This window comes from Rhinoraja longicauda, chromosome 8, assembly GCF_053455715.1.
Source record: "Rhinoraja longicauda isolate Sanriku21f chromosome 8, sRhiLon1.1, whole genome shotgun sequence".
NCBI lineage: Eukaryota > Metazoa > Chordata > Chondrichthyes > Rajiformes > Arhynchobatidae > Rhinoraja > Rhinoraja longicauda.
In genome coordinates, this window is record NC_135960.1 from 45579710 (window position 1) to 45606818 (window position 27109).

General features: G+C 42.6%; 1 protein-coding gene across 3 annotated transcripts in view; it reads right to left on the reverse strand.

Annotated features, from left to right (window-relative positions):
• The window catches only part of tank (TRAF family member-associated NFKB activator), a 46307-nt gene that overhangs the window by 8796 nt on the left and 10402 nt on the right, over window positions 1-27109 (reverse strand). For 2 of the 3 annotated variants that reach the window (XM_078403821.1, XM_078403819.1), the window contains exons 2-6: window positions 24420-24552; window positions 22135-22317; window positions 19103-19179; window positions 13786-13901; window positions 10647-11197 (exon numbers count right to left, since the gene is read on the reverse strand). In XM_078403821.1, coding sequence (XP_078259947.1) covers window positions 10647-11197; window positions 13786-13901; window positions 19103-19179; window positions 22135-22317; window positions 24420-24518 — 1026 coding nt within the window. In that variant the 5' untranslated portion in view covers window positions 24519-24552. Of the gene's footprint in view, window positions 1-10646; window positions 11198-13785; window positions 13902-19102; window positions 19180-22134; window positions 22318-24419; window positions 24553-26142; window positions 26390-27109 lie in introns of all 3 variants that reach the window. The other variant, XM_078403818.1, reaches the window with a different exon arrangement.

A 27109-nucleotide genomic window follows, 5' to 3' on the forward strand; every position in this document is an offset into this window, starting at 1 on the left:
CAGATTTACACAGAAACATTCTGAGGTGGTCTCGTGATTAAAATGGTACAAAGCGTATATACAGACATACTTTGTTAAATTTATTATGATCCCAATTAAACATTTTGAGTATACAGGCACCTCGCATTTTCCACGTGTATGATTTATGCTTTCTTGAAATAATGCATTTGATCCTTTAATACCGAAGCTTAATCGACACACTTGTATTTTTGGAACAACGCGCTCAAATGTACTGTTGACAGCATATATGTTCAATTTACTTGTTTTTGAATTACGCACTGCTTTTCAAGCATGTCGCCCCTGTGTAAAACGTGAGGTGCCAGTATTGCAGACCCAAGCAGCCAAAATCCATTGTTCTGAATAAAAATACGCAGTATGGTAAGAATCTTCCTGTATATTGCGTATACTCGGTCGGAAAATCAAACAGATGGATGGAAACTTAGGAACAGAGAGAAGCAAAAAGCGATGCAACTCCAAACGGAAGACAACGATGTTGAAGGAATAGTCGATGATGGCAAGTGCGGTCTTTTTTTCATATAATTTCATTAATTGCCTTGGGAAAAAAAGTTTTCGGAAATTACAAAGTTAACGAAAACTGAAATGTTTGCTTCTCTGTTCTCATCAGTTTCAGAGACTTTTACACGACTCTGTTAAGCATCGCATATCATTATTCCATGAGTATGTATCTCAATTCACAGAGCAGCAATTTTTATTTAGTACATTTTAAATTCCATATGAAGATGATCACGTCGTATATATCAGCTGCTTCTTTAGCTTCTGTACAGTTCTGCACTGTATAAAGCAGGGTGCCATCTACTGAAAATAGATACTCAGATAACTAGTAAAAGAACAATCCAATGAGATAATAGAAAAAGGCATTAGTAACAAGTAATGTGATAGAGTGTGTGTGTTTCACAGCTCCACAGGGCTTCTAAGCAATAGAGGAAATAGTGTAATTTGTTTTTGCTAAATCTCTTACAACAGCAATGGTGATAAACATGATGCAAAAGAATTAATATACTGTACGGTTTATACTGCAGGCAACAAAACTTGTGCCTACATGCTGAGGAAATCCTACGGACACTGCATTTTACTCCAACAATAAAATTGAATGAATTTCTTTGGAGTTCTACTGGTTGCTTTGTTGATTTTTATACACTTTTAAGATTATTTAACGTTGATATCGCCAATTAGAATGTTATACTCCCTGATCTCCTCCTCCAAATATAATTTGTGACATAAAAATACAGTGGCGCAGCTGGTAGTGCTGCTGCCTTGCAGTGCCAGAGACCCGGGTTCCATCCTGACCTCGGGCACTACCTGTATATGGAGTTTGCATGTTCTCTCATGGACCTCATGGGTTTCCACCGGGTGCTCCGGTTTCCTCCCACATCCCAAAGACATGCGGGTTTGTAGGTTAATTGGCTTCTGTGAATTGCCCCTAGTGTATAGGGAGTAGATGAGAAAGTGGGATAACACAGAACTAGAATGAAGAGGTGATTAATGGTCAGCGTGGACTCGGTGGGCCAAAGGGTCTATCTCCATGCTGTATCTTTCAATCAAAAATGGCAGATCGGTAATAACGAGCGCTATTACTCAGACCCAAATGTGGGCAAAATATACGCTAAAAGGTTGATCACATAGGCAAAGACAACTCGGAGCAGTGGCTGTTCCTATCTCCGTAAAGTTGTAGAAACTGAATGAAGTCTAAGTCATTGCCCTGAAACCAATCTCTATCTCTCCTGCTCCTCAACCAGTTCCTCTCTCTCTTAAGTATTTATTTTAGATGTCCAGTATCACCCCAGCTTTGTTTGCGGATTACAGTCAAAGTTGGACAAAATTTGCTTCCCATTTCTTATAGAAATAAATGGGCGGCACAGTGGTAGAGTTCCTGCCTTACAGCACCAGAGTCCGGGTTCAATCCTGATTCTAGCAGCTCATTCTTGATACGAACTACCCGCCAAGTGAAAAGGTTGCCCCTGAGGACCCGCTTAAAGTGGCACAGTGATAAAGCTGCTGCCTTACAGTACCAGAGTCCCAGATTCGATCCTGATTATATGTGCTGTCCGTACGGAGTTTGTACGTTCTCTGCATGACCGCGTGGGTTTTCTCTGGGTGCTCCGGTTTCTTCCCACAATCCAAAGATGCACATCTTTATAGGCTGATTGGCTTCGGTAAAATTGTAATTTGACCCTAGTGTCAAGCATAGTGTTAGTGTACGAGGTGATCGCTGGTCGGCGCGGACTCGGTCGGCTGAAGGGCCTGTTTTCACAATGTACCTCGAAAAAAAAGAGGAGAGGCAGCTGGTGGATGATGGAGTGATATGCAAAGAGATTGCTGCAGCAAGAAAGAATTTGATTATTCCGTTGTCGGTACATGCGACAATTAAACACTCTTGAAAAAGATTATTTGGGAACAGCTACAGTGATGTGGGGCATGAGGCAGCAGTGCAGTGGTGGAGGACCCAAGAACAATGTCTGGCCAGGACCACCCTACATCTCCAACCCTGTGCCGTCGCCAGGGCAAAAGGCAAAGACTCGGTGGGCCGAAGGGTCTCTTCCCACTCTGTTCTTTAGCCAGAGGGCAGTGAATCTGTGGAATTCATTGCCACAAATGGCTGTGGAGGCCAAGTTGTTGGGTATTTTTAAAGCAGAGATTGAGAGTGTGTTTACAAATTGATTAGTAAGGATATCAAGGGTTATGGAGAGAAGGCAGGAGAATAGGGTTGAGAGGGAAAGATAGATCAGCCATGATTGAATGGCGGAGTAGACTTCATGGGCCAAATGGCCTCATTCTGCTCCTATAATTTATGTACTTATGAACTTATGTATCTCTAAACTAAACTAAATATTCTCAATATGTATTAATGACTTAGATGTCAAGGGAAAGAATAACATGATCAACTTTTGTTTACAACACAAAGCTGGTTGAGAAAGTGAGCTTGAGAAAGTGGTTAAGATACAATGCGCTTGCAAAGGAAGAGATAGTTTTAGTAAAATAGGCGAGCGAGTGACAGATGGGACTACAACGTGAGAAAATCTGAGGATGGAGTGTTTGATTTCATTGCGAGAAAAAGACTAGTACATGTAGGTATTGGCTAGGATTTGTGGGTGCTGCTTCACCAAGCTCTGAAAGCAGAAAAAATAACACAAAGTGCCAGAGGAACTCAGCAGGTCAGGCAGCATGTGGAGGGAATGGGGCAGACTAAGTTTCGGGTCGGGTCTCTGCTTGATTGTTATCATGTATAGTCCTTGACTGGATAGCATGCAAACAAAAGCTTTTCACTCTACCTCAGTACACGTGACAATAATAAACCAAACCAAACTTAACAGATGATAGACACAAAGTGCTGGAGTAACTCAGCGGGACAGGCAGCATCTCTGGAGAGAAGGAATGGGCGACGTTTCGGGTAGGTAGGGGTAAGGGAAACGAGAGATATAGACGGTGATGTGGAGAGATAAAGATCAATGAATGAAAGATATGCCAAAAAGTAATGATGATAAAGGAAACAGGCCATTGTTGGGTGAAAATGAGAAGCCAGTGCGAATTGGGTGGGGGAGGGATAGAGAGAGAAGAAATGCCGGGGCTACCTGGAGTGAGAGAAATCAATATTCATTCCACGGGGCTGTAAGCTGCCCAAGCAAAATATGAGATGCTGTTCCTCCAATTTGCGTTTAGCCTCACTCTGACAATGGAGGAGACCGAGGACAGAAAGGTCTGTATAGGAATGGGAAGGAGAATTAAAGTGTCCAGCAACTGGGAGATCGGGTTGGTTCACGTGGGCTGAGCGAAGGTATTCCGCGAAACGATCGCCCAGCCTGCGTTTGGTCTCGCCGATGTTTAAGAGTCCACATCCTGAACAATGGATACAGTAGATGAGGTTGGAGGAGGTGAAGTGAACCTCTGCCTAACTGAAAGGACAGTCGAGGGAGGAGGTATAGCGACAGGTGTTGCATCTTCTGCATTTGCAGGGCAAGGTACCTGGGGAGGGGATGGTTTGGGTGAGAAGGGATGAGTTAACCAGGGAGTTGCGGAGCGAACGGACTCCGCGGAAGGCGGAAAGGGGTGGAGATGGGAAAATCTGGCTAGTGGTGGGATCCCGTTGGAGGTGGCGGAAATTTCGGAGGATTATGTGTAGTATGCGCCGACTGATGGGGTGGAAGGTAAGGACTAGGGGGGCTATCTCTGTTACCACTAGGGGAAGGGAGAGCAAGGGTGGAGCTGCAGGGTACAGAGGAGACACGAGTGAGGGCCTCATCTATGATGGGAGAGGGGAACCCCCCCTTCCCTAAAGTATGAGGACATCTCGGATGCAAATACCTGATAAGTAAGGGGGTCAAGGGTTCTGGGGAGAAGGCAGGAGAATGGGGTCGAGAGGGAAAGATAGATCAGCCATTAATGAATGGCAGAGCAGACTCGATGGGCCAAATGGCCTATTTCTGCTCCTATGACTTGAAATCAAACCGAACCAAACCACTTGGTGGGAACTTGTTGAAAGAAGCCATCCCAATGCACAGTGGCAATGCAGTATAGTGTCAGGGCCGCCATGCAAATAATGACTTGGACAGCTCCAAGAGGACCTACCCTCAATATGTAATAAAATGGCAGTGACTTAAATTCATGCCCTTCCTAGCAAGTACAGAAATTATCTTAAAAAACTACAAATTAAAAATGACATTACTAAATCAATTAAAGTGGTGTAAAACTACTAACACATCGCTTTGTTCTTTGTAAAGACTTTGAGCAGATTCCCCATACTAGTTAGTGGGAAAGATAGACACAAAGTGCTGGAGTAACTCAGTTGTTCAGGTAGCACCTCTGGAGAAAAAGGGTAGGCAACATTTTGGGTTGAGACCCTTCTTCAGAAGTTGTTTTAACTTTATGCTCTGTGAGATACCAAGAATCACAATCAAGATGTTTTGCCCTGTAGTATTCATGCACACAAATTAAAACATTCAATTATGCTGGGTCTAATTTGGAAAAATGGTTAACCATGAAACTGTTAGATTTTTACTCCAAAATCCAAGTTATAAGTAGCAGGAGTTGTGGGTGCATGCCTTCTGTAACTGCTCTGATGTCTCGAACTCCAACACGGTTTACATGGGGCTTAGATATACAAGTTTGCAAGTCTGAAGAGGAGTTCTGACCCAAAACGTTACCTATTCCATTTCTCCAGAGATGCTGCCTGACCCGCTGAATTACTCCAGCACTTTGTCTATCTTCGGTGTAAACCAGCATTTGCCAATTCCTTCCTACACATGTTTGCACTCATGTGGTTAGTCTCCAAGTAAATGTCTTCCATAATATGCTCTACTCAACCTCAAGAATGCTGCCTATTATCACATTAACTGTGCAAGAAATGATACTGGACATAAGAACCTATACTGTAACATTGAAAGGATATAGACCAGACAGTTGTTCTGAGTGTCTCGGCAAGCAGTGCTCGCTAAGGACCGAGGATCGCTTGGCATGGACCGAGGACAGTGAACCGCTCGTTGTGGATTGAGGATTACTCGCCGCGGACCAGCGACCTGCCGGTAGGCCTGGCTTGCCCACCGTGGACTCCCGATTTCAGCCCTGAGCCACTGGCATCAACGGGAACCGTGTTGCCGAGAGCGAGGAGGGACCATGAACGAGGCGGATGTCGAGAGCGAGTTAGACCACTGAGAACAATGGAGGGACCCGGCGTGGGGCTGCTGAGAACACTGGGGGAGCAGGTGGGGGGATGTCGAGAACGATTGGCGTCAAGAAGGAAGGGGGAATCAATGGAGGGGGGGAGGCTGCAACATGTGGGGGCAGGCAATAGATAGGACTGTTGTAACTTTGTTGACACCTAAACGAGGCAACACTTGCGTACTGCCTAGGTTGCAAGCAAAACAAAGCATTTCAATGTACCAAGATACAGGTGACAATAAAATATCATTCACTCATTCGTTCAAACTCTGAAAACTATGTCCAACAACAAGCTGACCATTTAGATCCAGTTCATCCTAAGATCTATGGTAAATAAAGTTGCTCAACATAAATCCAACTTCGTATGTAGATTAATGAGAAGCAGATTGAAGAGATTTCTTCTTTAGCATGCATCACTTTGACCAAACAACGTTATACATATATAATTGGAAAAGGCACCACTTACATTCGTATAACATTACACAAGATAGCATCCAACAATTTATTCCACTGGAGAATCTTCATTAGTTGGTGAGCAATCTCACTTTTACATACTTCTGTAGTACCTGCCTAGACTTTCTACTCAGGCCCAACTCGTCCATGCAAACCAAGTTGCCCCATCAAAGCTGGTCCCAATTGCCCGCAATAGACACAAAATGCTGGAGTAACTCAGCGGGTCAGACAGCATCTTTGGAAAAATAGGTTACTCCAGAGATGCTGCCTGACCCACTGAGTTACTCCAGCATTTTGTGTCTATCTCTGGTATAAACCAGCATCTGCAGTTCCTTTTCAAACTGAACATAAAACAAATTATTTAAGTGAATAGAAAACCATTCACTTGATGCCTTTGCTGAATCTATATTCAGGTTTAGTTTCGTTTAGTTTAGAGAAAAAGAATGGAAACAGGCCCATCGATCACCCGTTCACACTAGTTCTACGTTATCCCACTTTCTCATCCACTCCCTAAATATTAGTGGCCATTTACAGAGATCAATTAACCTACAAACCCATACATCTTTGGGATGTGGAAGGGCACTGAGCTGTCTTAAGAGCATGATGTAATTGATGAAGTTCAGAGTACTTCAGTGAATTAAAATGTAATTATCATTTGATTAGTTTAGTTTAGAGCTACAGTGTAGAAGCAGGCCCTTCGGCCCACTGAGTTCGCACCGACCAGCAATCACCTGTCTAGTAGTTCTATCCTACACATTAGGGACAATTTACAGAAGCCAATTAACCTATCAACCTATATTAACTTATAAAGTCTGAAGAAGGGTCTTGACCTGAAACGTCACCCATTCCTTCTCTCCAGAGATGCTGCCTGTCCCGCTGAATTAACCAGCATTTTGTGATCTACCTTCGATTTAAACCAGCATCTGCAGTTCTTTCCTACACATAACCAATAAACCAGCTCGTCTTTGGAGTGTGGGAGGAAACCAGAGCACCCTGAGTAAACCCGCGCGTTCACAGGGTGCACCTACAAACACCGTACAGACAGCACCTGTAGTCAGGAAGTCTTTGGCCCTGTAAGGCAGTAACTCTACTGATGCCCCACTGTACCACCCCCATGCTGCCACTGTGTGTTAAATTGTTGTTTAATTAAAATAGCATTCGTGATTTTGGTTCGGTATCGAATAATGCACTGTTTTCTAATCACGGTATAATCACATTTTTTCCTGTTAAAATAAAACTAAAATGATAAAGGTCTCTCTGCGGCTTGTTAATGACTGGGGTGGGGTTGCAGATTTCTCTGGCAGACACAGGGTAGTCAGGTGGCGTGTGTGTGCTTCACCAACCCTCCCTGGGCAGGTGGCTGAACTGATTTGTCTGATCAACCCCTATTTAAATGCAGAAAGTGAGCTGCCAGCGTGCTAATCCTGCTGTTTACTGACAGTTCGCTGTTCGAGGCCGCAGGAAATGATGGCGGCGGAGTGATTCCAGGGAGCTTGCAGCGGCACCTGGAACAACAGATAGTTAAAACAAGGTTCAAGTGAGGGGAAGGGGAAGTGGGGCAGCAAGAAGCAACTGCAGAGACAAAAAAATATATAATCAGGAGCAAAGCAGCAGGAAAGAGATGCACATCGAAGATTTAAAAGCTGCAAAAATAATGAGGGGCAGCATCTGAAAAACATGCAGAAACGAAGAAGTGCAGAGGCTGGTTTCCCAAAACAGATACACACAAAGTGTTGGAATAACTCAGTGGGTCTGGCAGCATCTCTAGAGAACACGGATAGGTGACGTTTCAGGTCGCAACCCTTCTTCAGACTGCTGCTTCGATAATTTGCTGTTTGAAGCAGCAGGAAATTATGATCCCTCCACCACCCCAATCAGTCTGAAGAAGGGTCCTGACCTGTAACGTCACCTATCCATCCATGCTTGACCTGCCGAGTTACTCCAGCACTTTGTGCCCATTATTTATCTGAAAAGCATCTTCCAGTAATATTTCAATGCCGCTTGTAATGCCTTTTTGTCATGAGCAAAGACTGGGGCAGCATGGTGTAGAGTAGAGTTGTTGCCTCGGCACAGCGGTAGAGTTGTTGCCTCGTAGCACCAAAGACCCGGGCTTGATCCTGACCAGGGGTGCTGTCTGTGCTGAGTTTGTACGTTCTCCCTGTGACAGTGTGGGTTTTCTCCGGGTGCCCTGGTTTCCTCCCACACTCCAGAGACATACAGATTTGTAGGTTGATTGGCTTTGGTAAAGACTGTAAATTGTCACTAGTGTGTAGGCTAATATTAGTGTATGGGGATCGGCGCGGACTCGGTGGGTCGAATTGCCTATTTCCGCACTATTTCTCTAAACTAAATTGAAGCAACACCACAACATGCTGCTTTCCAATGAGAATATCTCACAAAAGAAAACTAGTGGATTTCAACAGAACTCAGCATTGGGTGTTTCATTGTACAGATCCTCAAATTTCAGATGGGATATAAACTGCTGAAATTAAGTAACGATGATGAGCAGTCATCAGTGTTTTATCAGCTGCACTTTTCTTCCCAATATCACTCAGTTAATGCTGAGAAGCATGGTTGTCGGAAAATTCGTCGCAAATAATTCTTTGCAAATTCAGAACTTAATGGCTCTGGCTTTGCAGTAGTAACGAAACTAGGAGAGTTCATCATCATTACTCAGAGCGACTGACAGCAACTTCAAGATTTTCACATATAGCATAATGTAGAAATTCCAAGTTTCCATCAGTAACGCAGCACAACCTCACTGGTGCTCTGTCTAAATACAATCAGTTCAAACTGAAGTGCAATAGGTAGAGCAAAGAGAAGATACAGAGTGCAGAATATCGTTCTCAGCATTGTAGAGTATCGGTTCGGTTCCATAGACAAAGTCAATGTCTGCAATGGGGTAGAGGTGAATTAGACAGTATCCTAGCTTATGGCAAGACTGTTCAGAAGCCTGATAACAGAGGGGAAGAAGTTGTTCCTGAGTCAGGTGATGTGCACTTTCATGCTTCTGTACCTTCTGCCAGACAAGAGTTGAAATGTTCACTCTCTCAACCTCTGGAACTAGTGTGCACTGTTCACAAACTCCAATCATCCTAGGCTACTCCGACACCAGTTCTCAAACCATAAGGGATGAGGATTGAGGCACATGGGAATACAACCATGTTCAGCTTCTTCCAGTCATCCTCTGCCCTTACTTGAAAACAATTATTCCTTCATCATTTAAGAAGAGCCCTGATCGGAAAGGTGGCCAGTCCGTTCCCTCCATAGATGCTGACCCGCTGAGTTCCTCCAGCACTTTGTGTTTAGCTCAAGATTCCAGCATCTGCAGATCCTTCATCTTTGTTGGGTCCTGATCCAGTATCAACGCAAACATTAACACCAACAACCAGGTATAATAGCATCAGTTTGCAGCTTACCACTAACTTCCTAAGATCAATTATGGATGGGGTAATAAATGCTGATCTTATCAGCAACAATTCCTTGCTGTACTTCAACTATTTTCACAAGTAGATAAAATTGGTAAGTTCAGTCATGACGTGAAAAGGTATCATACATACTTTCATCAACTTCTACGGATGCGCCATAGAAAGCATTTTATCGGGATTCATCACAGCTCCATCCAGACCGCAAGAAATTGCAGAGAATTGTGGACACAGCCCAGACCATCAGGCAAATCAACCTCCCTTCTATTGTCTCTATCTATACTTCACGCTGCTTCAGCAAGGCCACCGGTCTAATCAAAGACCAGTCTCATTCCGGTAACTCCCCTTTCTCCCCTCTCCCATCAGTCAAGAGGTAGAGAAGTGTGAATAAACACACCTCCAGATTCAAGGACAGTTTCTTCCCAGCTGTTATCAGGCTACCGAACCATCTACCTCATTGGAGATCTTCGGACTATAATTAATTGGACCTTACCTCAAGTCTCAGACCCTTGAGCCTGGCCCACCATTCACCAACAACTAGAGAGCGGTCCTGAGCTACTATTTACGCACTCGAGACCTTCGGACTATCTTTAATCGAGTCCAATGATACTGGAACGGTCCTTCTAGGCTGCAGGGGAGCCAAGATACTGGCCCACAAAGTCGGCTACAGGAACGGATCTGCCGACTCTGGGAACGGATCTGCCGGCTCCGGCTGGGCTGGAGTTCCAGAGCCCCGGCCGCAGGGGGCAAATTTGACTCACCGATCGGCCGCTGAAGTCCCGATGAAGAAGAGATCGGCCGCTTCACCCGTCCTAGGTGCCATATTTTCAGGGGACTTCTGGGAGGGGGGGGGGGAGATGGAGGGGGATTTCAAGTGTACTCTCATAATTTTGTCCAGATCAAAAGAGGCACTGGACCACCAGTTGCCAAAAAATCGGTGGTGGACCTGTACTATGTAAACACAAATAAACACTGCCCCTGTCATTTTGACACTAAAATCGGATCCAATTGTAAATATGAACTATAACACCAAGTAAACCAATAATGCAACTGGAATAAATTATGCATCAAGCTGGTTTTGTAATGGTGACCTACCTGTTGCGGCCCTCTCATCTCCGTTGATGGAAGCTTAAGGTTAGATTCTTCAACCTTTAGGAAAAGATCTGGAGGTTTATGATCTGAAGGGCTCGAAGGACCTCTAAATGGATTTCTGTCCACTGTGGATTTATTAATATTTGCACCCTTTCCTTGTTCGCCACAAAAAAGATCGGCAGACATTTCATTGGTTGGTTTATCGTGGCACATTTCAAACGAAGGCCACTCTTGCTTAATGCAGATTTTACTGTCAAGGTCCTGGACATTCTCTTTCAACAGCTCCTCTTCTCCTGCACAAGGAGGAGCTTCAATAGCAAGCTTCACTCCTGGTTTTTCTGGTGCACTGTGCAGGAAATCATAGTCATTATCAGAGGGTGGGAACTTGATATCCAGCTCAGACAATGACTCAACAAGTGGAAGTTCTCCCTGTTGAGCTCTGTGCCCTTGTGGTGCAAAGTCCTTTGTTGCACTTCCATCCTTCACAATAGCTTTTACAACATGTTCGTGTTCTCTTTTATCTGTGCATTGTACAGGCATCGAGAAAGGCATGGCTAAAATTGAAAAAAAACACATTTTTGTTATTGGTATTTATATCACAAATTAGGAACATCATAAACAGATGGCTTTAATTCATTTTATTGTCACAGTGAAAATCATTTGTTAAGTAGTATCCAGGCAGAGCAAAGACCATACATGATTACAATCGAGCCATCCACAGTGTACAGATACAGGATAAAGGGAATAACATTTAGTGCAATATAAAGTCCAGTAAAGTCTAATTAAAGATAGTCTGAAGGTCTTCAATGAGGTAGATGGGAGTTCAGGACCTTCCTCTAGTTGTTGAGAGGATGGTTCAGTTGCCTGATGACAGCTGGAAAGAAACTGTCCCTACATCTGGAGGTGTGCGTTTTCACACTTCTTGCCTGATGGGAGAGGGGAGAAGGAGTGACCGGGGCGAGACTCATCCTTGATTATACTGGTAATCTTGCAGCGTGGTATAATATGGATTCCTGCTCTCAGACCCTTGAGCCTGGCCCACTATTCACTACAAAAGTGGCTGATTTTCTAAATCTCAGCACCACTGACACTATGCAGGGAATCTTGGAAAATTAAAACCTACGTGTTCACTATCTCACTAGCCACTTATTTTAAGTCACCAGGCTGAAATCTTTCAGGGCCTAGAGATTGGTCAGCCACCAGCTCCAACAATTTGCACAGCATTTTCCCCAGGGTAGAGGAATCAAGAACCAGAGAACATAGGTTTATGATGAGACGGAGAAGATTTAATGGGAACCTGAGGGGTAACTTTTTCCACACAGTAGATGGTGGGTATATGGAACGAGCTGCCAGAGGAGGTAGTCAAGACAGGTACAATAACAGCATTTAACAGACATTTTGACAGGTACATGGATGGGAAGAGAGGGTTTAGAGAGATAAGGGCCAAACGCAGGCAAATGGAATAAAATGTATTAAAAAGGAACTGCAGATGCTGGTTTATACTAAAGATAGACACAAAATGCTAGAGTAACTCAGCAGGTCAAACACAAGACAGGTACATGGGTAGGAAAGGTTTAGCAGGATGTGGGCCAAAGGCAGGCAAGCGGGACGAATGTAGATGGGGCATTTTGGTTGATGTGGATGAGTTGGGCCAAAGGGTCTGCTTCCGTGCTGTATGACACAAATTTTGTTGATCTTCTTCCAATTCCAAATTCACAATTTTTTTCTGGAAATGTACCTGTATCTTTCATAATGAATACTGATGCAATATGCCTGTTTAATTTAAGGTTGTCTGGCTTTTAAGAAACGTTTGCATGGGCACATGGGATATGCAGGGAATGGTGAGATGTGGACCATGTACGAGCAGATAAGAGTTGGTCTTGGCATCCTGTTCCGACATTATGGACCAAAGTTCCTGTTCCTGTGCTGTACTGTTCTATGCTCTGTATTTTTTTGCATCTCCATGTTTTCCATTACTGATCTCCCAAACTCACTATCTATATAAAAGATTGGGGGATGTTGGTAACTTCCTCAAAATTCCATAGATACTTTTATTATTTTTAAATTCTTGATAAATTTCATTATATTCTCTACTTATTCCTTTATTAATAGTTTAATCTTTCTTTGCTGTAATACCAAAAGATAAATCTGGATTGTTTGAGTAGAGGGCAGCACTGTGGGGCAGCGGTAGAGTTGCTACCTTACAGCACCAGAGACCCAGGTTCGATCTTGACTTTGGGTACTGTCTGTACAGTTTGCACGTTCTCCCAGTGAACGCGTGGATCTTCTTCGGGTAATCTGGTTTCCTCCCACACTCGTGCAAGACGTGCAAGTTTGTAGGTTAATTGGCCCCTGTAAAATTGTAAATTGTCCCTAGCATGTATCCAGGGTGATCGCTGGTCGACGCAGACTCAATGGGCCAAACGGTCTGACTCCATGCTATATCACTAAACTAAAATAAATTAAAGTACTAAAATTAAACCAATGTACGGCCTATATTTTTGATCATTTATCAAATAATTTTTTTTGCAAGTTTCTTTAATAATTATTGAGGTAATTGGGGTAGTTAATAATTAAAACATCTTGATGTTTGGGTATAGTGAATTAAGAAAGGAACATTTTACACACAATTACGGATTTTGCACCATAAATATATTTCTAGCAGCATTTCACCATCATGAAACTTTCGATAATTTAATTTTAACCTGTGTTTTCCTCCCTTTGCACGATTTCAAGTATTCAAAATTCATACTTTGAATGCTGAGGTTGTTGATCATTGCACAGAAGCAGCAGAAGGCTTTAAGAACGGATATAAATTAAAAAGGTGAAAACATTTTTTTTTACACAGCATGGCAAAATCAATAAGCTGTTATCTGAACTGAATTGGCAATCCCATCAAGAAAATCTTCAAAATCTCCCTTTGGAATTAAATATTTGCCCATTGCTTGTGACAAAAGCTCATTCCAGTTCCAAAAATGGCAAAGGAAAGGCAAATCGAAATAAAGGGTGTCAGATAGCAACAAAAAAAAAAAGATTTTCTATGGAGTTTGTTACAATAAAAATAATCAGGTCTTCAGTTTTACAGAAATGTCAATGATTCCCTAAACAATTGATGTACAATACAAATGTGTACGGTACTCACTTATTACTTCTTTGCTGTAGATACATTTACCAAGAAGTTTTGTTTGTTTCTTGGTCAAGGCGGACAGGTGTTTAAATTCTTGATAAACCCCCTGAAAAGCAAACTCCATGGTCTCTCTGTAATGCAAGTATACGTACGTCAGAAAAAAATGGCTCAATGTTAATATCGCTCAGTATCAGGCACACTACACAACCTTCTTTGGTAAAACAAGGGATAGTTTTGATCTCCATTGGCCATGACTATAATCAATGCTGGTACGTGATTAGCAGACAGAAGGTGTACTTGTAACAACACAAAACAGCCAATTTTCCTACATCTCTTGAACCTGCGATCATCTGGTTGGGAGGAAAGCCACCAGGTAGTGAAGAGAATCACATTTTGGCTTCTTACTTCGTGCAGGTATGAATTCTAACACCCCTCTGCACCAGTTTCGGTTGCAGATATAATGACATTTATTGCAGTGTAACCTTTAATATTTTGGAACTATGTATTAGTTTCATGGGAGAATATCACATTTTGGAACTAATTCCTCAACACAGAAGTTGAATGTTTTATAACCAGTTTATACTGCCAAGTTTGTGTCCAAGTTAATCTGGCATTTACAGAGATCCAGCACTAGATTGGCACTGTAAATCCTGCTGAATTACTGCTCCAAACTTATACCAGCATGGCAAGATAATCACCCCTTCAGGGGTTGGTAACATGCCAGCAGCAATGCAGAGGTACTTCACTGAAGGCCCTGGCAGGAGTGCAAACTGGCTTTGTAAATCTGGCATCCTATGCACTTATCTGTGAAATATCTATTTTCCATTCAGTAAGGTTTTGCTGCCACTGGTTAATGACCCAATAAAATGACCTGCTCAACTATATCGTGTTCCAATTACATATGCAAAATAAAAAGGAATTTAATTTCAGTTTTTTTTTTCTTTCAAACTTCAATCTCACGAACAGTGGCAAAGGTTTGTATAAGTAGCCCAAGAGGCCTTTCTTTCCAATGTACATGTCAATGGACTTCTCAAAAGTGATGAAATCATAACAAGATGAATCCTCAGGGTCATAGAGTGATACAGCGTGGAAACAGGCCCTTCGGCTCAACTTGCCCACACCGGCCAACAATGTCCCAGCTACACTAGCCCCACTTGCCTGCGCTTGGTCCATATCCCTCCAAACCTGCCCTATCCATGTACCTGACTAACTGTTTCTTAAACAATGGGATAGTCCCAGCCTCAACTACCTCTACTGGCAGCTTGTTCCATACACCCACCACCCTTTGTGTGAAAAAGTTATCCCTCGGATTCCTATTAAATCTTTTCTCCTTCACCTTGAACCTATGTCCTCTGGTCCTCGATTCCCCTACTCTGTGCAAGACTCTATGCATCTACCCGACCTATACCTCTAATCCTCTCATCTTATACCTCCAAATTTTGTCATGGATCATTGGCCGGAGGTTTGGGGCAAGAATTTGGGATGTCTTCTTCCAACTAATGCCAAGAATCCTACTGTAATAGCTTAATTGCGCAAAACAAACAAGAAGCTACAAGATGCTGGAATCTGGGGCAACCAATAAACTGGGAGAAGAATCAGCTGGTTGAGGGCATCTGTGGAAGCAAAGGGATGGTCGAGGTTTCGGGTTGAGACCCTGCACCAGGACTGAAATGTTGACCATCTCTTTGCCGTCATTTGATGCTCTTGATCCGTTGAGTTAGTCAAGTAGTGTACATTTTGCTAAGAAACATTTGGACAGGTACATGGATAGGATAGATTTAGAAGAATATGGGCCAAAAGCAGAGGCAGGTGGGACCAGTGTAAATGGGGCATGTTGATTGGTGTGGGCAAGTTGGGCCGAAGAGCCTTTTTCCACATTGTATGACTCTATAAAATCTTCTGCACTATAAATAACAGACCTTATGGACTTGTGAAAGTTCAAATGTTAAACAAAAGTGACTTTTCAAATCCTGATTGTTTTTCAGATTGAATTGGTCGATTCACGAGATTGGAGGCTTGCAAAGACTGGAACTGTAGCGGGAGTGGACAAGAAGAAAGTATTTATTGTTCTTCAGCAGAGAAAGAGCTGAACCCAAGATCTGAACGTCAAGCACATGAAGAATGTAAAAAGGGAATTTTCAATTAAATACTCCAAAGCCATACGCTGCGAATCACGAGATTAATTTAGACACAAGGAACTGCAAATGGTGGTTAACAAAAAAAGACACAAAGAGTAACTCAGTAGGTCAGTCAGCATCTCTGGAGAACATAAATAGGTAAAGTTTCTGGTCAGGACCCTCCTTCAGATTGATTGTTATAGTGGGGAAAAAGCTGGAAGAGAGGTGAGAGAGGGCAGGACAAAGTCTAGTGAGTGATGGGTGGATACAGGGAAGCGTGGTGGGCTTGATTGGCAGATGATTGGACAACGGACAGAGATGAAAAGTCACCTGGTGTGACATAAGGAGACATAATAGAAGATGTGCAAAATGGTAGGAATATAGGTGGAAGAAGTTGGGGGGGGGGGAGAAATGGGTGCACATCCAGGTGGATCACAGGAAAGAGGGGGTCCAAGTGGGGCACAGATTAACTTACTTCTGTTTGGGTCTGACTACAAAGGAAGGAAATGAAGCAAAGATAGGAAAAGGATTTTAAAGAGGTTGCACATGAGAAAAAAAAATCCAAGATACAAAGCACAAGTGGGCCTCTGGAAACAAATAGTATTGGAAATAGAAGGATAGATTGAATTCGAGAATATTTAAAAAATCGTATCACAAACAACTGTATGTTCAGTTAACCCAGAATAAAAATAGAACATAAAGCAACAAAGCACAGGAACAGGCCCTTCGGCCCACAATGTTTGGTTTAGTTTAGAGTTCAGTTCAGTTTAGTTTATTGTCACATGTACCTGCGGTACAGTGTAAAGCTTTTGTTGCGTGTTTAGCGGAAAGACAATTCATGATTACAATCGAGCCATTTACAATGTATAGATACATGATAAGGGAATAGCGTTTAGTGCAAGATAAAGCCAGTGAACAAGGATAGTCCGAGAGACACAGGCCCTTTGGCCGACCAAAGCTTTTGTTGCGTGTTTAGCGGAAAGACAATTCATGATTACAATCGAGCCATTTACAATGTATAGATACATGATAAGGGAATAGCGTTTAGTGCAAGATAAAGCCAGTGAACAAGGATAGTCCGAGAGACACAGGCCCTTTGGCCGACCAAAGCTTTTGTTGCGTGTTTAGCGGAAAGACAATTCATGATTACAATCGAGCCATTTACAATGTATAGATACATGATAAGGGAATAGCGTTGAGTGCAAGATAAAGCCAGTGAACAAGGATAGTCCGAGAGACACAGGCCCTTTGGCCGACCGAGTCCGCGCCGACCCGCGATCCCCGGACACCAGCACTATCCTACTGTCAGTGCCGAAATGATCTCAGTTCCAACAAATGACAGGCAGAAAGGCATTGAATGAACAAATGTGGTCAGGCATAAAATGAAGTTGCAACCTTTCATGTTGTTTGTTATCTGGGAGATCTTTGCTGTTGCAAATTTCAGCTAATTAACATGCCTGCCTTGTTTACTTATAAAAGCTTGATTTTTCCAACTAGATTTAATATACCACTCACAGAAATGTGTTATGTCGTATGCAAGGTTCTTAATTATAGATATTTATTTCAAGTTAATAGGGTGAAAACAAAAGGTAATGAATGGTTGATTGTGATGTTGCTGTCTATAATTCGGCTTGCCTTTTATTGTAAATATTGGATACCACATTTCACAACAAGAGGGCCAAACTACCTTAAATTTTCAAAATAAATTATATAGAAAACAGATTAGATATGCAATTTTCACAAAAACGATATGAAAAAATTGACTAAAATGAGTCAGACGCGAGCAACCAAAGAATCAGCTGAAAGAAGCGGCACAGTGGTAGAGTTGCTGCCTTACAGCGCTGAAACCTGGATTCGATCCAGACTGCGGCTGATGTCTGTGTGAAGTTTATATATTCTCTTTGTGACCGCGTGGGTTTTCTCTGGGTGCTCCGGTTTCCTCCCACACTCCAAAGACGTACAGCTTTGCAGGTTAATTGGCTTCGGTAAAATTGTAAATTGTTCCAGTGTGTAGTAGGATAGTGCGAGTGTATGGGGTGATTGTTGGTTGGCGCAGGCTCAGTGGACCGAAGGGCCTGTTTCCACGCTGTATCTCTAAAGTCTAAAGTCTTTATATTGCTTTGTTCATTTACTTCAACTGTCAGGTCCTAACCGTTGTTAAAAACGATTTGTTAAAAGGATTTAAAAAAAAACCCAACTTGAAACTACAGCACATGTTCTTAAAAATATCTTTAGGTTTAGCATTTATTATTGTTACATGTACCGAGGTACAGTGACAAGCTTTATTCTGCATGCTATCCAAACAAATCAGATATACCATGCATAAGCACATGCAAGTCAAAGTACAATAAATAGAACAATGGGCAGTGAGTGTTTAGTTTGGAGATACAGCGTGGAAACACACCCTTCGGCCCATCGAGTAAATGCTGTCCAACTGTTCGCAACAATTGGATGTTGACCCACTTTCTAATCCACTCCCTGCACACGAGGGACAATTTACAGAGGGACAATTAATCCATAAACCCCCCCTTCTTTGGGATATGGGAGGAAACCAGAGCACTTCAGTTTCAGCAGGTGGCAAGTTCCCTCTTACTCACCATAATTTCATGTTGCACTTATCAAGCCCAACAAACTCATTTCTGCTGCACTAAGATACAAATTCATATTTTACAGAGCAGAAACTGGCCAGAGATACAGCGGAAACAAGCCCATTGGCACACCGATTCCATGCCGACCAGCGTTCACCCCATGCACTAGTACTATCCTACACACTAGAGACAATTTACAATTTTACTGAAGCCAATTCATCTGCAAACCTGTACATCTTTGGAGTGCAGGAGGAAGCCGGAACACCCGGAGAAAATCCACATGGTCACAGGGAAAATGTACAAACTCCGTACAGACAGCATAGGTAATCAGGAACGAACTCAGATCTCTGGCGCTGGAAGACACACAGCCCACAGTGTCTTCATTCTTTATTGAAGAACTTTATCAACCTTTATTGAAGATGAATGGAATTTTCAAGAAACCTCCTAAACCACTGACTGATGCTACCATACTTTGTTATAGAAATTTTTTTAATCAGCATTATGAGAAAGTGCCTGATTTTCTAACTGCTGTGATCTGTTTTTTTGCCAGAGTTTGATAAATCAAGTCTAGAGTTAACGAATGTTATTTGTAGAAAATAACCATTTAGCAGGGGAGAGAAAACGTACTTGTATGGAGCACAGTGCTCTGTCTCTGCCAGAGGGACATCCTTCTTTAACGGTGAATCAGTCAACTTCCAGTTCGCCTTGAAATATAAATATATGAAATATATTGAAATATAATTATGAAATATATTGTGATTAACTAGATTTTACTTTGAAGACGTATATTTGAAAATAAGCAAATCACCTTACAACTGGGATGGCATATCATGAGGATAAACTTTTAAAAAAAAACAAATTGCATATTTTTTCTGCCTTTATGTAAAAAATAACAAACTAGAGGTTATAGCTGCCAATTCCAACTGACTAAGCATGTTCGCGATCAGTGAGCACCATCTGCTGAAATTGTGCAAGACTACAAGTATTGATCTAACGGAGGACACATCGAGCCTTTGTCTGTGTGGGGCATTTAAAAGATTTGCAGGACCAACAAGAAGGGAATGTGAAAAGCTCAAATCCGCTCTCAGAAGAGTTTGCGTTGCAAGTTGTTGGCACGAGTAGATCTTGCAGTTTTAATATGCAATGTACACCAATATGACAACAGGATTAAGATCAGCTACCTCCCGAATCTAGGCCCAATTTAATCAGGCAGAAAAACACGTAATTAAGAGACCCAGCAAGTGCCTATCAGGGTAAGTTATGCAGACAGCACATTGCATTCTGGTAAAATCTACAGATTCTAGTTTCAATTCACTGATTTGAGATTTCAGAAAAAAAACCCCACCTGGCCACATTTGAGATGTGGCCAGGACTCGAGAGCCTGAGCTATAGAGAGAGGTTGTGCAGGCTAGAACTTTATTCGTTGGAGCACAAGAGGATGTGGGGTGATCTTATAGAAGTGTATAGGATCATGAGGGGAACAGATAGGGTGAATGCACAAACTCTTTTACCCAGAGCAGGGAAATTAAGATTGAGAGGGCAGGTTTAAAGTGAAAGGGGCAAGATTTAATAGGAACATGTTGGGAAATCTTTTCGCTCAGAGGGTAATGGTTATATGGAAAAAAATGATGGTAGTTGAGGCAGGTACCACAACAGCACTTAAAAGACACTGTACTGGTACATGGATCGAAAAGGTTTAAGTGGGATATGGGCCAAACACGGACAAATGGGACTAGATAAATTTAGTCTTTAGACTGTAGAGATAGAGCGGAAACGGACCATTGGCCCACCGAGTCCGTGCCAACCAGCAATCACCCCATATACTATTCTACACACACTAGGGACAATTTTACAACTTACCAAAGCCAATGAACCTACAAATCTGTACGTCTTTGGAGTGTGGGAAGAAACTGGAGAACCTGGAGAAATCCCACACGGTCACAGCGAGAACATGCAAACTCCACACAGACAGCACCCGTAGGCAGGATCGAAACTGGGTCTGGTGCTGTGAGGCAGCAATTCTACTGTTGCGCCACTTTGCTGCCCCTAAAAAGGCACATGGCTATGCAGGGATTGGAGAGATATGGATAAGAGTTTGTCTTGGCATCATGATTGTCACAGATATTGTGGAACCGATGGACCTGTTCCTGTGCTGTAGTGTTTTTTGCTCTCTACCATCATGCTTTCACTGACTTTTAATTGTCACACCTTGTCCAACTTCCATTCCAGATATAAAAGAGACTATAAATTCTATTGATACAAAGTGGTGGAGTATCCCAGCGGCTCAAGCAGCATCTCTGGAGAACATGGATAGGTAACATTTCGAGTCAGGGCCCTTCTTCAGACACTGAAGAGAGGAGAACCTCTTCAAAGTAGGCATACATACATAGGCATACATAGAGGAGATTTTACAGTGGGAAATGTAGAAACAAGGAACTGCAAGTGCTGGTTTACAAAAAAAGGCACAAAGTGCTGGAATAACTCAAGGGGTCAGGTACCTATCCATGTTCTCCATGAGGTCACCTATCCATGTTCTCCAGAGATGCTGCCTGACCCGCTGAATACTCTAATGCTTTGTAACCCAGCATCTGCAGTTCCTTATTTCTACATATTCTCTTGAACAAGATGTCACCTGGGTTTTATTTTCATTTCAATTCTAATTTTATAAAATACTAACACAACTGACAACATCAACAGTTGAAGCGTCAAAGCACTAGAAAGAGTGAAAAATAAACACCAGAAAAATTTAGTGCAAAGTTCCCCAGGAAAATTAACCTGTCATTGTAATCTGATTTACCAAAATCAGAGGAGAGCTTTCAGAAAGAAAACTGCATCATGTTGTTTCTTGTTCTTACTGTAACATTAAAACTTGAACCATATTATGATACTAAAACATAAAAAACATCTGAAATAATAACAGATCAGCAACTCAAGGGCAGCAATGTGGCACGGCTGGTACAGCTGCTGCCTCACAGCAATAGAGACCCGAGTATTCAGCGGGTCAGGCAGCATCTCTGGAGAACATGGATAGGTGACCTCATGGAGAACATGGATAGGTACCTGACCCCTTGAGTTATTCCAGCACTTTGTGCCCTTTTTGTAAACCAGCACTTGCAGTTCCTTGTTTCTACATTTCCCACTGTAAAATCTCCTCTATGAACCTGACCTCCTGACACACACACAAAAAATAGTTCAGTATATAGTTAAGTTGTGTGTATATGTTTACATAGACACACATATATCATTTTTTTTCATTTATTATATTGTTTACAGTTATTGTGCTGCTGCAAATGAGAATTTCATTGTTCTGTTTGGAACATATTGTGTGATAACAACACTTTCTTGACTCTTGAACGTGTGAACGGGTGATCAATGGTGGGCGTGGACTCAGCGGGCACGACCTGTTTCCATTTAGTATTTTTCAATCAGAAAACTCAAACAAAAAGTATGCCTCAAGCAATGAAGCAGAATAATAGCATGGTGCAAAAACCCAATGGACAATTTGGTCCCTTGAGTCATTGGGCAGCATTTCCAGAAAAAAAACTGATTTTAAAGAAGAAACCATCCTTCCCTTTATGGAAGATACATGCTATGTCACCTCTAGCCTACTATCAAAGATATTTGAGGGAATTGTTTGGTATCTTATTTCTACATCTTACCTCCAAGGCTGGCCGACAGTGGAGTTGTTCAATATTTGTGGACTTAGTGTACTCCTTCAATTCTTTTCTGAGCAGCCTCAATTGATTATCTTTTTCTTCAATGTTGTTTTTAAGTTCTGTTTGCTTTTGCTGATAATCCTTTATCTGTTCTTTCAACCTACTGTTTGCAACTACCAAGTGTTCCTGAGAGTGCAAAGGAAATAAAAGGCAACTGAGAATGAAGTATGAATAAAACATTCACCTGGTGATAAAGACAATGAATTTATATGTCTAAAAAAGACACAAAGTGCAGGAGGAACAGCGGATCAGGCATCATATCTGGAAGACGAGGATAGGTGACATTTTGGGTCAAGAGCTGTTGCCTGACCAGCTGAGTTACTCTGGTACTTTTTGTCTTCTGTTTTGTAAACCAGCATCTGCAGTTCCTCATGCCCCGAATTTGTCAGTCCTCTATGTTCCCTAATTATTATCACATCAGCAATATTGCAATTACCAAACACATTTCCCGTCTCTTCAGCAATTTCCCTCGACACAAGACATGTATCTTGCAACATGCCTCATAAACAAGCTTCATTCATGTGTTAGACTTGGCAAGACACAGTGCTCCGAAGTAAAGTGAGACGTCTGTGGGTCCAGGACCCATTCTGGATATTTGAACACCTAATATCGGCAAGGTGCAGTACTGAAGAAACAATGTACATAAAAAGGTGGTGATTTTTGGATGAGACATAAAATAGAGGAATACCTAGCTCTCTGAGTTAGATGTAGATTCTGTGCAAGAGCACGGGAATTCTACCAGTATATATTAACCCCCCGACCTGCATCCACCTATCACTTGCCAGGTTTTCTCCTGCCCCCACCTTTCTTCAAGATCTCGTCCTTTGACTGCAATCAGTCTGAAGAAAGGTTCCAGAGATGCTGCTTGACCCGCTAAGTTAATCCAGCACTTTTGTGGCTTTTTCTTTCTTTCAAATTATTCTTCCCTTTTCAAATCCTTGATTGACCCCATCCACCTACCTTGCCTGCATAGAGGGGATCACAGTTGCTAGCTATGATGGAAGGGGCAATGGTTTTCAAGGAGGCAAAATAATGCACTCAATAGATCAAAGATCAGGCACTTATGAAATCTAAGATAAAATCAGAGCAACAAGGTGTGTAAACACTCAGATTATAATTCCAAGTGCTCCAGATTTGTTTTTTTCTCCCTGTGCCTCTCCTGGGAATGTGCCTCAAATGCACCTGAATGGTCTCTTCCTCAGATACAGCCTATTGTTTTACCTGGACCACATTGTCTCAGCCCATTGAAATGGACCTTTCTCTGAGTTTGACTTTGGATTGCTCCAACTGACCTGAATTTGTTTATGATTACCATCTCCCAAATGTCCCCCTACCAAAACCTGGTGAACTTGACCTACCTCATTCTGCAGAACGAGATCCCATAACGCCTCCTTCCTTGTAGGACCAAAAACATTTAAAAAATACCTGGACACATTTTACACATTCTTCATTCTCTCTCAGCCCTTAACAATCGTGCTATTTCAGTTTTAGATCGAGGAACGTGCAGTCTCCATTATAAAATCCCTTTAATTTGTGCTCCTCTAAATTTCCAGCATATTTGCTCTTCTGTATTTCTCCCACACCTCGACTGATAGAATACACTCAGCAGTGCACTGCTCCCTCTGCTGTTCTAGAGAATAATTAAACAGATTCTCTCTTTGACCTCTCTGCCTCATTCTTTCTTTTTCGCACTGTAATACATTTGATATCACACTCCTCAAACATCCTGAGCACTTTGTATCCAGGAACAAGAAAAAAAGTTTTCTTTACTCTGATTCTATTTGCAAATTACACATACTTGTATGTTCTGTTCCTCCAAATAAAGCCTGGTTATCTTTTAGAGAGAGACACAAGGAAATGCAGATGCTGGTTTACAAAAAAAACAGTGCTTGAGTAACTCAGCAGTTAGGCAGCATTCCTGGAGAACATGGATAGGTGGCGTTTCAGGTTAAGACCCTCATCAGTCTCTGAAGTTTGTACGTTCTCCCCGTGACCTGCGTGGGTTTTCTCCGGGAGCCCCAGTTTCCTCCCACACTCCAAACATGTGCAGGTTTGTAGGCTAATTGGCTTTGATAAAAAAATGTAAATTGTCCTCAGTGTGAAGGGTAGTGCTCGTGTACGGGCAACAGCCTTATCTAGGTACGGCATATAATGTAAGAGTTTTCACTGAAGTGTACATAATGTACACCAAATTTTAGTACACAATAATCTATTCACAGACAACATACCCGTTGCTCTAAAGATTTCTTGATGTTGTCCCTCTCCACACAAACCTGGCGGTATGCTTCAAACGCCTTGTTGAGCTGCTCTCCAATATTTTTATCCATATTTACCAAAGCAATATTACAAGTCTAAAATTATCTGCAACACAAAAATAATATTTATCATCAACTATTGCATTTCAACCTTCAGAACACTGTACAAATACACTAAATCGTTGAAGTCTCATCACCTTTCACCATAAGGCAGAAAGAAATAGACCCAAGAATGAAAAAAAAAAGTCACAACGTGCTGGGATAACACAGCAAGTCAGGCAGCATCTCTGGAGGACATGGATGGATAAACGATGTTTTAGGTCAAGACTTGGTGGGCTGAAACATCACCCATCCATGTTCTCCAGAGATGCTGCCCGACCTGTTGAATTACTCCAACATTTGTGTCTTTTTTTTGTAAACCAACCCCTCCACTGTTCCTTGTCTCTCCATTTCATAGAAAGATATTGGGATGAGGTCGGGGCTGGGGAAGGAAGCCAGGGAGCACTTTTGACTTTAGAGATACAGTGCGGAAATAGGCCCTTCGGCTCACCAAGTCCATGCCGACCAGCGATCACCCCATACACTAGCATTATCCTGCACATTAGGGACAATTTATAGAAGCCAATTAGTCTACATCTTTGGAAACCAGAACACCCAGAGAAAATCCACACGGTTACAGGGAGAACGTACAAACTCCGTACAGACAGGACCACAGGTCAGGTCGAACGCAGGTCTCGGGTGCTGCAAGGCAGCAACTCCACTGCTGCACCACTGTGCCGCCCCTCATATATACTCAACTTTTTTCTTGGTGTTTATTATTGGTATTATGTTTACATATCTGTTGTGCTGCTACAAGCAAGAATTTCATTGTTCCTTTTCGGGGCATATGACAATAAAACGCACTTAACTACATCCATATCATTTCTGACTGTAAACCCTTCCCCACTACCGAGTTGAAAGTCAAAAGCTTTTAATTGTCACATGTACCGATTAAATTTATACTCGCAGCAGCTTAATAGGCACGTAAATACAGTACACAAATATTAAATCCAATCCAATAAATTAATAACCACGACATTACTGCAACTTCCCATCTCCTGCCTCCGGCTGGCAACGTTTCTCTTGATGTCCATCCACAATCTCCCACCAGGACACTCGACTTTCTGCTTCCTTGAACAGATTCAAACATCAGTCTGAATCCAAGACCAGCCTCCGTTACCTGGCTCAACTTGTTCTTACCCTGAACAAACCTTTCCCACCACTCCACTCAGCTCCTTCAAAACAAAAACACAGTTGTGGGAAGTTGAGGCTATGGCCATACCTGATGCAGATGGAAGGTTTCCTGTATCGACATCACCTCCCTACCCCCTTCACCTCACCTTTCTTCCCCCCTCCCCTCAACCTCCTCTCTCTCCCCCCTCCATCTCTCTCCTGCTCCCTCTACCCCCTCCCTCCCTCCTCCCCCACCCCCTCCCTTCTTGGAGTGTAAGGCAGCAACTCTAACACTGCGCCACCGTGCCCTAGCCCCTCTCCTTCGGCATCACTCCACCCACCTCCTTTCTGGTAGTTTAATTTAGAAATACAGTGCAGAAACAGGCCCTTCGGCCCACCGGGTCTGCACCGACCAGCAATCCCCGCATATTAACACTATCCTACACACACTAAGGACAATTTTACATTTACCAAGCCAATTTACCTTCATATGTGCACGTCTTTGGAGTGTGGGAGGAAAGTGAAGATCTCGGAGAAAACCCACGCGGTCACAGGAAGAACGTACAAACTCCGTGCAGACAGCACCCGTAGTCGGGATTGAACCCGGGTCTCTGGCACTGCAAGCACTGTAATGCAGCAACTCTACCGCTGCGCCACCATGCCGCCCATGATTATATTCATGATTATATCAGCACAGCTTCCTCTTCTCCTCACTGAATTATGTCATTAAGCTGGAAAGAATGCAGTGAAGATTTCCAAGATTGTTACGAGGTGTATAAAATCATGCAGGGAAATCAAAAACCAGAGGGGATAGGTTTAATATACGAGGGGACCTGAAGGACAACTTTTCAACTCGGAGAATGGTGGGTATATGGAACGAGCTGTCAGAGGATGTGGTTGAGGCAGTACTAGAATGGTATTTATAAGACCCTAGGACAGATACATGGAAAGGAAAGGTTTAGAGGGATATGGGCCAAAAGCTTACAAATGGGACTAGCTTAGACGGGGCATCTTGGTCGGCATGGACAAGTTGAACCAAAGGGCCTGTTTGACTCTATGACTCTAATTAGAAAGTTTAATTACCTTTCGAGATGCTGATATGGAAGAAGGCATCGTCAGCGCAGATGTGAGGGGCCAAAATAGAAAGGAGTCCTTGCAAGAAGCAGTTGGAAGAAGTGTAGTTCAGGCAGTTTGGGGAATTTTTAGGTTGACAGAGTGTCGCAGTCACTAGACTTTCCCCTTAGTCAAAAAATAATTAAAATTCCCCTACACATAATTACCTTCACTGCCAGTTCCTGACCTACACCTACCTTGGACCTGCACCTGGTGCAGTCCTATCTCTCCCCTACCCTACTTCTTGATTTTCAATACAGGGGCAAATTGAGTGACTATCATCCTCTGTAAACCTACAAATTCCCCACAACTGACTGAACTCCACTTCTTGTTACTCT